At 33.3% G+C, this 12,915-nt stretch overlaps 1 protein-coding gene across 1 annotated transcript; it reads right to left on the reverse strand.

Moving 5' to 3' along the window:
* Positions 1-2,413: 2,413 nt before the first annotated feature.
* Positions 2,414-5,091, reverse strand: LOC132730253 (uncharacterized). Its single transcript, XM_060716133.1, has 2 exons — positions 4,546-5,091; positions 2,414-3,137 (listed from the first exon to the last, which is right to left on the reverse strand). The coding sequence occupies exons 1-2, from the start codon at positions 5,039-5,041 to the stop codon at positions 2,539-2,541; spliced, it is 1,095 nt and encodes a 364-aa protein (XP_060572116.1). The 5' UTR covers positions 5,042-5,091; the 3' UTR covers positions 2,414-2,538.
* Between the last annotated feature and the right edge of the window lie 7,824 nt (positions 5,092-12,915).

Genomic DNA, 12,915 nt, shown 5'->3' on the forward strand with positions numbered 1-12,915 from the left:
ATTTGACCTACAGTCATGTAACTTTACTGGAATATTGATAAGCATGTGCAGTTGTGCACCAGGTATTTTCGTCTGGATTTATTTAGTATTTTTAGAGTTATTGCCCTTCACTTTTAAAATTTTTTGCAATTTTCAACTTGTGTCGCAAGTTTCTTAAAAAGGAATTGACATAGTCATTAAACCTTATGGGCAGGTTGCTCAGCATAATTTAGATTTGCACCTGGAGTTTTGCTTGTGGATTTATCCAGTATTTGTAGAGTTATTTCCCTTGAATTAGTAAAAAGATTGACAGAACAGTGGCGCGGTGGGGGCACCCGTGTCCTATGGACACATTTCTAGTTTTTATATGAAATATAGTGCTAATATTAAGGCTATCAAGTGTATTAAAGACATTAATGCACATCAGAGACAGGCCTGAAAGTGATAATCGGCTCTGACTTGGGCTGAAGCCTTCGGCTTGTGAGGCAGCATTATCATATTCCAACCCTAATCTGCAGTTTATCACATTCCCGTACCACTTTTGTGACTCCGTAAAATGGTATTGCACCTTTGTGCATATATTTGGACTTGACATCTTGAATGTTAGCATTAAACTATAGAAGCAGGTCAATGAAAAATGTTTTTTTTTTCACTTTAAATAGTCTTTATTTTGATAAATAGTTTATTATATTCTTGTAAGTTCATTACTAAATTTATTGAACTCGTTGAATTAAATAATATTCTGGCCAGAAGCTCGCATATAGTAATTTTATTCATTTTGAAATTACACTTACTCAATATTCTCTATGTATTAACCTCTGAATACCTACATGGATACTTTTAAACTGGCTGTCAGGAAGACTTTAATTAAGTGTATATATTTCAAGTCATTCTGCAAGCCAGTCGGGTAGCTTTCTCAAAGACTCGGGCTAGCAGTGAGAACCCCACTATGGGCATGTGTTTATGTGTTTTTGGTCCCTAACTTACTGTTGATCAGTCTTCACAACTGAATTTTTTAGTCCCGCTATATTGTAACAGTTACCAAGCTAATAATAAAACCATCATGTCTAATATCTTATTTCTTGCATATCAAACTAATGTTTCCAATTATTATACCCATGCAGGAAATTCATCTAGGATGGGGATGCCAGTTGAGTAGCTTGCTTTACAATGATGTCAGTATAGCACATTTTAGAACATAGGAATGTAGGATTTTAGCACAGAATGACGTTTGTTTGTTTGTTTGCTTCAGTTTACGCCTTTTCTCAACAGTATTTCAGTCATATAGGTGGGTAGTTTCCTAACCATCGTTCCTGGAGAGTTACACCAGTACTAGACTACCTTCCTCCACGCTAAACTACCAAAGCATCTCCCGGGGATCGAACCCACGCCAGAGAGGTAACTGGATTAGAAGTCATCGACTCTAACCCCTCGACCACGGAGGCGGTTTTTCAAAGGTAAACTCAAAGGTTAAAACAAGTCTTTCATCATAAAACCGGGACAACATTCGCCAGGACACCAGTCTTAATGAGTTTTAGAGTTTAGTCAAAATCACTTTAGAAATAAAGTGCGAGTTGAGAACAGAAGTCTATTTTTTGGTTTTACAAAAAAACAGGGTGTTATTCTGCCAAAATGAATCACAAACCACTGAAAAAGCACCAGAGCACTTGATAACAAAGCTGTCAAAATTGCATGAGCAATGTAGTAGCAGTTGAGAACAGATGTGTATTTCTCTGGGGGGTTTTTTTGTAAAAAAAAATAACAAAAGGCCATAATTCCGCAGGCATTACACCGACAATATGCATCAGGACACTTAAATTGATGACAAAGCTTCTGTGAAAATTTGGTCAAAATCTCTTGAAAAATGTAGGAGGGGTTGAGAACAAATGAAATTGTTTTGCCTTACCAGCTCACCTTTAGCAGACACATGACTGTTTTTAAGAAAAACACTATATATGTGGATTATCAAAAAAAAAAATGATTTTTTTTTTATAGATAAATACTATTTTTTTTAATTTACTTATGACTACCACATTATACAAACTTTATAGGCTCAGGTTATTAATAAAAAGTTTTAAAAATCACTCACTCAAAACTAAACTATTTTTAAACAATCAAGAAATCTATTTTGTATATACATATATATATTTTTTTTCTATCCCTGTATTTGTCAATACATATTGACAACATAAATATTCTATAAACGTTTAAAACCGGGATAAAACAAATGGTTTAAAGTACTTACAAATGTAATGAGTCAGTGCAGAAAATTAAACAATATTCTTTCAATTATGAAAGAAAGTTTGGGGGAAAAAATAGCTTTTTATAAATCACCTAAACAATACAACTTGTAAAAAAATTCATGAACCTGAACCAGATATTGCATAACAGTTTAAAATGTATACAATAGTCTTGTATATTTCTGAAAAACCTATTCCAAATAACACATAGGTTGTTTATTTTTAAACTTGATTTTACAAGTTATTTCTACAGTACAAATATTTATATCCTTTTCATCCAGATCACAGTGTTTTGTAATGTTATCATGTTATTTCTTATTTACTCTAGTTTAATTTCAGGTTCAACAGATTCCACTACTTCCTCTAAACAATCAATTACTTGAATGTTCTCTGGGATCTCACCAAACAGGTGCACATAGTTACTAATTGAGTTGCAACATTTACAAAAACCACATGGTGTATTTGTGTCCTCTAGGCTAGTCTGTTGTCTAACTGGCAGATTTATAGTTTGTACAATTTCATTATCACAATTATCTCTGTACATCCACCAATATTCATTAGATTTTTCAGGAGTTTCTACAGAGTGGACAACCTTGGCTTCATCTAGCTTTCTCTGTTTAGCCACCCATTCATAATATTCATGTTCATATTCAAGACTGAATTCTTTTTCTGCATAACTGTCCATAAGTTGAGAGAAATTCCTCTTAACAGCATTTTGATTTCTGTTATTTTCCTCATGTGCATGCAGCTGGTTGCTCGAAATTCTATTGTTATCCTTCTGTCCTTGCCTGTACATATCCTGTCTAGAAGTGTGATCATGTGACAGGGCAGCTTCATTAAAGGAACCACCAAATGGTGATTTAAGAACATATTGTTGCTTGTTGGTAAGGCTGTTAGGAGTAAATCCTTCCCCTCCACCTAAAATAGATAAAAAAAAAAATAAAAAAATTTAAGAATCTTAAAATATGAATTTCTTGTATGCTGACAATAAGACAAACCAAGTACTCTCTCTGTCTTAAAGTAAAAGTCAAGCAATTATAGTTGCTAGGTATTAAATCATTGTTGCAGTTTCTTCCTCCTGTAAAACCTTGAATGTAGACCATTACTTGAACACTACCTAAAACACTTCAAATCATGACAAGGCCTAGTTGTAAGACAATGGGCATTATTCTGAAAAGTAAAAACTATATTTTCTTGGTTATGCCCCTTAAGAAAGGCTCCGACGTTTACAACTTTTTGTAAACGTTTACACGATTGCTAAGAACCAAAACAATACCGTTTAAACGGTGGTACGTATATGTACTATACTACACTATGTATTTGAGTCGCCAAATGATGACATACTTTACATTTTAGGGCTCATCATGATTGTATCAGCACACATTTTCTGCAATGTATCCCCATTTCGCTCTTTTGAAAGATCAAAGGCAAATCAACTTTACAAAAAATATATCATGCACAAGTAATTATTGCAGGGTGATGCTGTATGGAGTGTTGTAAACACCCATTTTCAGTTTTTACTTTGGAATAAACTAATTAGAATTGATAAAATCCATGATTACAGGCAATGATTAAGATATTTTGTAAGACAATAGTATGGTCATTTCGATTAAACGGTAAAAATATCGTAAACGTTTGCAAATGAAAATCGAAATGAATCCGTTTAAACGTGTAACCGTGGGGGCCTTACCCTTAAGGCCCCACTTTTTATGTTTGAATTTTTGTAACAATTGTTTATTAAGTAGAATGATAAATATGACAAGAATACAAGGGGCATTATTCTGGAAGCAATATTTTTTGAAGTTATGTCCCTTTCAATTGCAATGGGTATTGATAAAACTTGATTATACTTATTTCTGCAAGCAAGTTACTTATGGAATTACGCAATATTATTTGGTACCGAGGACATAACTAAGTGACCAGTATCGCTCTGTCATTTACAGAAGTTACCAGTTCCTTGCAGAAGTGAAGACAGTCAGTACTGGTACAGTAACTGCATACTGTAGGCTGAACTGTGATCTAGTTATTTTTTATAAATTATTTGTTGCCGATGACCCTTGATGTTACGTATACATGTGTTGTTCTTATGAAGTTCATAATGTAGAGCAAGTCTTTCATATGAGAACACCAGAATATAAACAATATTAGCACACTTGCTTAATGGGGGCTGCCGCCCCACACCCCGATTTTTCCTACGTAAAACTGGATTCTATCAAATAATATATTTCAATGTGCTTCATAGACTTACATGTTGTAGGAGTATAATTTAAACTCTAGATCTAAATAATAACATGTACATGTACAAAACACATTTAAGTCTCCTTACCGCCATAATCCACTATGTCCTTGTGAGGTGTCTCATTATTGTGCGGACTATAGTGCTTTGTCTTAGCTCGTTTACGTAATGGAAATCGTCTACCATTCGTTGGAATTATGATGTCACCATCTGCATTAAATTCACGACGATTCTGTGGTGTTCTGAATGATTTCCGCCGGGTTTTTATTTCTGATAGAAATTCTCTTCGACCTCGCACAAACATTTCATGAGACCATTCATACTGATTGTTTTGATTAACAACTCTGTCAAAGCCATATTCTCTAAAAAGTCTCTTGAAATTCTGAAATGACGGAATCTGGAGAAAGCCTGGGTACCATCTCATCACATTGTTTTCAAACTCCTCTTCACTAGTTACGGATATAGATCCATTTCTGTTCCATTTTATAAGAGCTCCGTCATTCACAACATCATATAGCTTTTCCGGGAACTGGCTTTTAAAATCCACGATCAAACGATATCTCTTTTTAGGAGCTTCTTGATCCATGTTGACATTTGAAAGAAACACACTTCCGAGTTTACGTCACATGAGTGACGTTTAGACCACGTGGTTTTATTTACACTGGTCACGTGAATTTTAGCGGCGACTGCAATTATTTCTATATACAAAACATTTGCAATATATGTTGACGTGTAACATTAGCTAATTTCAACATATTGTTAATACAATATTTATGTAATCATGGGATTTCATTAATACATGTAATTAGTTTAAGGAAAGTCTTTTAAATAATTGTTTATAATATAATAGATTCTAAAAGACTATCGGATCAAAAGAGACGAACGTTACAAACGTGCAGTATTATAAAATTTCCTATTTATGATTATATGTAAGTATTTATATTTTTGGATATCGTAATGTACAAGTCCATGTTTATTGTATAATCAGGCCGCCAGCCCATACACATTTACAACAACAACAACAACTTATTTCAGCATTAAGTAATATACATTTAAATTTACTTCTAGCCTACAATAATATAATAATGTGTAGTGATAGGTCATATAAAGATTACAGTAAGTGTTATTATTTAAACAAAGGAGCTTTTGATTAGTTACACGAGATTGTTGGTTCATTTTAAATAGATGATTAATACTGTTCTAATTCTGTTCTCCGTTTGTTAGCAAAATATAGATATTTTGATAAATTGATAATTTCTTTCTTGTTTTGAGACATAATTAACTTATCAAATTTTTGCAATGTTGGCCATGTAAAATAATAAGGCTTCAAAAATGTGTGTCTTAAATCTATATATATATCGGGCAAGTAAGTAGAAAATGGTATTCATTTTCAATGAGTAAAGAACGACAAAATTTGCAAGTTAACATAATACATATAATAATATAACAGTCATGTGAGACAATAACATGATTTATATGTTGTCAAGAAAACAGAACAATTATAGATACAATTATTTCAGAAATATTTTATGATTATAAGTCAATATAATTAATAATATTCTAGTATGAATTGAGAAAATGTATTCTTTATTTTGTAGCAAAATACAAATACACAGCAAGTTCTCTAATGACTTATACATTTTGGCAAGACATCAAATTCTAAAAAAATAGTTCATTTGGAGTCTGATAATATACAGAAGGTATGCATTTAATCCTTAAGTAATTGTAAAGAGGACACACTAATACAAAATGGTACAAATCTTCCAAATAACATTCACAAAAAGGACAATTCCTATATTCAACAGTGATATCATAATCACCATAAGGCTATGTGCTTAACTACGATATCTTGCCATAAAGGTTCTAAATTTTTCAATATCAATGGCATTGATGTATTTTTCAATATCATAGTTTGGTTTAAAATTTACGTAATGGCATAATTTATTCGTAGTACTACACTTATCTCTCCATTCTTGTACATATTGATCCTTTAATATTTGAGTATATTGTAACAAAAATAACTTTGGACTGTCAACCCTTTGATCCTCCCAAACATAACCATAGCCATTTGAAAATAAATGTACACGAACATCAGTAGTCCAATTATGATAACCCATGTTGTCATAGATCCTTAACATTTCATAACATATCTTTACATAACGATCACTAGGCAAAATGAGTATTCGTAACCAATTCGTAACCAATATGACCATGCCATGTCACCGTGGGTCAAATTACCAGACCCATTCTCAATGGCAAATATGTATATTTTTCCCAATCTATAGAATAAATTTCAAATTAAACTGAAATTCTTGATATCAAAAAAAAAAAAATAAATAAATAAATAAATAAATAAAAAAAAAACAAAAAAAAAAACGAGAAAAAAACTTACAAATTTGCTAGAGTTCATACGTGAATGGCTTTTTCCTGAAATGGCTTGGATCACGGCTGTAAGCCTCTTTGAATTTACCAGAGAACAGTTCAGCCACTGCATCTTTCCTGTTTACCAGTGCTATACTAGCTGCCAATGAACTTATAACTTCTGCACATGCCAGAGGTGCGAATGATCGTAGAAAGAATTTCATTATCAATCACAACGAAAGTGACCTGCAACGTCAGGGAACCACGGTCAAACGTTCTACATATTGAACTAATAGGGGTGTCCATGCGTCCTCACGTCAGTGGACAGTACGGGAAAATTTATACAATACGTATACTGTACGTAGTAATTTAAGCGTGTAACTTTAGAAAGTTAGACATGACTTTACATTCTCATAATTATACAATGTATCTTTCTTGTCGTGTCAATTCGTCTAAAAAAGAACTAACGGACGTCAATGCTTTTTCAAGATAATGTTGCTAATTATGATTGTCATCAACATGGGTCGGCACACAGATGCCGCAAAGATTATCACCTGTACGGATCAATTACTTAGTAAACAATACATGCTGAATAAATACAACTAAGCAATAACCGTATACACAGAATAGTGACCAGTGACGTGTAACAGCTTCCATATACATGTTTGGAGTTTCACTGTTTCAATAGTGCTCTTTTGATCGGTACGTTGTGAGCTTGAAAATATCTGTAATTGTGAGACATTACTAACAATTGTGATTTGCGTAAAGTGTATAAAGTACTAGTGTACAAGAGATACATATAACAGTGTTATTTCTGAAGAATAAAAAACACCCAAGGATTACATAAACGTATAAATAAGGAGTACAGGAAACTGATCTGATATTTTAGAAGCAACACTGGCCATTAAAAAAACCTTTGTCCAACAAAATATTCAACTGCACTACGTTTGTAAGTAAACCTACTTTAGTACGTTTATCCAGGGTTTCACACAACTTGCTACTTCTTAGGTAAAAATCAAATACTTTTCATTTAGTACAGAATATATCAAAATATAGCTGCAAATCTTTTAAAATATTTATGGCAGTTTAATTTGACTATAGTAGCATATTATAAAATTTAATCATGATGTCTTTTAACATGTGACACAATGCATTCTATGTTCTAAATGACTTTAGACATACACATTATTGATTGATTTTCTTTAGACCGGGCGGTTAAGGAAAACCTACGAAAGTGCAAGCACTTATTTCCAGTAGGGTCCTTACTTCAGCAGACTCTAGAAACAGCTATTAGATACAAGGGAATCCGGGAACAAGTCACTAGCTCTTATTGAATAGATTCCTTGGTTCTTTTACATGCCTAGTGTATAGCACCGATACATGGGTTTCGTACCAGTAAACCTCTAGTTAGGTGGGAAACACTGAAAGTGTTTCTGAAAAATCCCAAGGGTGTTACCCAGGATCAAACCCGAAACCTCAGGAGTGCCAGTCAGTTGTCTAACCAACTGAGCTATCGCGCCACATATGTGCTCGTACTTGTAAATGCATCCAAATTCTAGTTCTAATTCATCTAGTTCACTGGCCTTATATATTATGGCCTCTTAAAGGCCAAAAAAAAAAAAAAAAACTTTTCACAATTTTAATTATTGCCGGATTGCATTTAACTTGTATAGTGATAAAATTTTATACTTGATTAATTAAGCGGAATGTCGGACGGGCTGTTTCTGTCCAACCGTTGGAAAAAGACATAGCCCATCCAAAAAAAAATATCTCGATGTCCATTGATCGGCATGTCTAATTAGAACAAGACTAAGGCCTAATTCTCATTGAATTTAAGTTACATGAGAATCAGTGACGATAAAGTATGGGATTTAGTTAAGAAATCCTATGATGTTTAAAGACATTTCCCAACGCATACTTTAAACTCTCTAGAAGGAGGACTATATTCACACAATTGAAATACGGCGCATACATTTATAATACATTGCCGTTAGAAACAAAACTTTAAATAATCCAATTTTATTCTAATATACTCTTGGTCATACTTCGAACAAAATTTTCTGTCTCGTGCACGTAAAAGAAATTTGCTACTATCTTATTATTACATCAAATGGGTCATTAACGTATTATTTTTTATTTCGACATTTCTTAAATGAGTGGCAATGACTTAAAACAACTGTAATTTTCAACCATTTCTTGTCTTTTTCGTTTTCGGACAAGACTTGTTTTCTTTATACTTGTTAAACTTGAAAACTTTAAATAACAATATAACAAAAGAAAAAGTTTAGTCAGTATTTATGTATGCCTCGCAAATTGACAATACATATAAAAAATTGCTGGGAAATGCAGCAATATGATTGTCACGGCGAAAAACAAAAAAAAAACCCAACCCCAACACAAAGAAACAACAACAAAAACAGTTAAATATATTGATAAGGTATCTTCAAATAGCATTGTGTTGAATTGACATGTTAACTTGTTCAGAAGGTTTTAAAATATCATAATGTAACTTGTTACAAGAGCCATGTTTATGTAGTAGAGCAGAATAATTATCATTCTTGTGTACTGCATACCTCTTGAGTGAGATTTATCCACCTATGAAGGTTCATGTTGATATCTCAAAGGCTTTTGTAGTTATGCTCTGGACAAAATTAAGTATGAAAAATAACAAAGGGCAATAACTGAAAAATAATGCACGGTAGGTTAAATGTCTTGTGTGCTGCACTTCTCCTCAATGAGATCGATCCACCTAATAAGTTTCAAGTTGATACCTCTAACACCTTTTTGAGATAAGCTCCGGACAAAAAGTATGAAAAATAACAAATGGCAATAACTAACAAAATATAAAGGGTATCATTCTTGCGCAAAACATTCCTCCCCAATAAGATCTATGCACCTTTAAAGTTTCATGTTGACATTTCAAAGACTTTTTCAGGTGAAAAAAACTAGTATGGAAAATAACAAAGGGCAATAACTCAAAAATTATGCAGGGTAGAGTTATCACTCTTTTGCACTGCATACCTCCTGAGTAAGATCTATCCACCTATGAAGTTTCATGTTGATATCTCAAATGCTTTTGTAGTTATACCCTGGACAAAAATACAGTATGAAAATAACAAAGTGCAATAACTGAAAAAACAATGCACTGTAGGTTATCATTCTAGTGTGCTGCAATGCTCCCCAATAAGATCTATCCACCTATGAAGTTTCAAGATGTTACCTCTAACAATTTGTTTAGATAAGCTCCGGACAAAAAGTTTGAAAAATAACAAATGGCGATAACTCAAACATTATAAAAGATAGAGTTATCATTCTTGCGCACAACATTCCTCCTCAAAAAGATCTATCCACGTATGAAGTTTCATGTTGACATTTCAAAGACTTTTTCAGAGATATGCTCCACTCAGGTGAAAAAATTAGTATGAAAAATAACAAAGGGCAATAACTAAAAATTATGAAGGATAGAGTTATCACTCTTTTGCACTGCATACCTCCTGAGTGAGATCTATCCACCTTTGAAGGTTCATGTACATATCTCAAAGGCTTTTGTAGTTACACCCTGGACAAAATTAAGTATGAAAAATAACAAAGGGCAATAACTGAAAAATAATGCACGGTTAGTTATCATTCTAGTGTGCTGCACTTCTCATCAAAAAGAGCTATCCACCTATGAAGTTTCAAGTTGTTACCTCTAACACTTTTTTAGATATTCTCCGCACAAAAAGTATGAAAATAACAAATGACAATAACTCAAAAATTATAAAGGGTAGAGTTATCATTCTTTCGCACAACATTCATCCTCAAAAAGATATATCTACCTATGAAGATTACATTGACATCTTAAAATTTGTTTTCCAGTTAATTAATGCTCCACTCAGGTGAAAAATTAAGCATGAAAATTAACAAAGGGCAATAACTCAAAATTTAGGAATGGTAGAGTTATCACATTGCACACCTCCTGAGTGAGATCTATCCAACTATGAAGTTTCATGTTGATATCTCAAAGGCTTTTCGAGTTGTTCTGTGGACAAAGATTGAGTTTGAAGAATAACAAAGGGCAATAATGAAAAAAATATGCAGCGTAGAGTTATCATTCTTGTGCACTGCACTTTTCCTAAATATGATTTATCCACCAATGAAGTTTCAAGTTGATACCTCCACCTATGAAGTTTCAAATTGATACTTTTTGAGACATGCTCCGGACAAAAATGTAGAGGGGCGGACGGAAGGACAGACGGACGGATGGAGACTAATTCTATATCCCCCACCGTCTTTTCGGCGGAGGATAATAAAACATTTTCTTGCTCATATCTAAAGGAAACTTTGAATTTTGCTCACAATAACGAGACATGAATTCTGAATGAAGTTTGATGTTGTGGTAAAAACTGATTTAACCCTTTACCTCATGTATACGCGAAACAACGCGGAGTCCCCCTCATCGCCAAGAAAATTTTGGACTTGTCAGAGGCTAAAAATGACCCCAGGTCGATCATGAGGTAACGTGTAACCAACGCTGAAAAGCCTTTAACTCTATCTCAATCCCTTGAGAAGTTGCAGCACTTTGAAATAAATTTTGATGGAAAAAATCGAGGCAAAATAGTGATTTTTGGCAATTTTGAGATGTCCCCTCGTTGCCATGGTAACTGGAAATTTAAGACTGAGCATGTCGTTACAAGGCAATAGTCCAGTCAACATTTGTGCCAAGTTTGATTAGTATTGAAGCATTTTTCATAGTTTCATAGCAGTTTGAACTTGTAACAGGAGGCTTTTCAGTGAAAACGGCCATTTTTCACAATATGCTCATGGGGGAAAGGGTTAAGGACCAAATTAAGTTATTTTATAACCTGGTATGGTGAATGTTTATTGTGAAACGCATATATAAAAACCAAGTCTCATTTTAGAGAATTGCGCAAAGAAAATGAAATTATTAATAAAGTTTCCTTTTAAAAGGAAAGGCTTGCACAGTTGTCATGGTTGTGCCTTAATCATCCCAACCCTTTAAAAAAATTTTTTTTTGGTTTCAATTTATTATCACAATTTTTTTGAATTACGGTATTTGTATATCACAAAGGGTTTATTTAGTTTTTTTTTTGTAAAACAAATATTTTTTGTCAAAACGATTTGAAATCTATATATTCTATATTGTATAAAACTAATAAAGAAAATGATCAATCGTAAAACGTTGATACTGAAAGGAAACCAGTGTGCACATTTCATTTCCCCTTTTTCGCAGAGAAATCATTCGTTTGCTTTACAGACAAGTAAATGCACTAAAATACTTCGTTACGTGGTACCAATTAAAGCATGTATCAACTATGTTACACGATCACAAATACGATGCGCTATCTGTAGTTTAGCACGTGGCAAGGTTAATGATATGCATGGGCTATTTTTAGATTACCTCACCAAGAAGTTGAATTGCGTTCAGTAGATCTAAATATAACTCGATCATGCGTGATTTGGTAAGCAAGATCCCTTGAAGACGGAATACTACTCTATTGTATAAAACTAATACAGACAAAAAAAAAACAATTATAAAAGAAACTAACTTTTGCGTCTTGAAAAACAATTGAAACGGAACAATTTCGTTTATAATTTATAACGGTTTAAACTAATAAATCGAGTAAAAATAGAAATCCTATTTATATAAACAAACTGGGATTACCAAAGTAACTAAAATAGCTTAGATTTCCGTAATATTACTTCGTCTGATTCCGCAGTATGACGGAATCGCCCGAATTGTCACGATTGCAATCGGAACTACGTCGGCTATTATCTTTAATCCGAAGAGTGACGGAAAAGGCCGAAAAGTTGCGATTGGCACGATTGCAGCTGGTTTCCAGTTCAATCATGCACCAACAGATGTAAGCATGAAACCACCTAACCGGAACAAGTTTTCCATATGAAATGGCTTGCAGCCGTGGCTGCAAGCCAAAAAAAAGACAATTTAATTTCTTAATTGCAAATATAGAAACTTAGGAATGTAATGTTCAAAGACATTTTACACGTGAAAAGATTCACTCTGAGAGAGACATAGATCCGACATGAGAACACATTAGTCAAAATATGTCGTCCCTTCGTGTGTTCGCATTTTCGCAT

The sequence above is a fragment of the Ruditapes philippinarum genome, unplaced genomic scaffold (assembly GCF_026571515.1).
Source record: "Ruditapes philippinarum isolate M1 unplaced genomic scaffold, ASM2657151v2 ctg1655_1_1_1_1, whole genome shotgun sequence".
Taxonomy (NCBI): domain Eukaryota; kingdom Metazoa; phylum Mollusca; class Bivalvia; order Venerida; family Veneridae; genus Ruditapes; species Ruditapes philippinarum.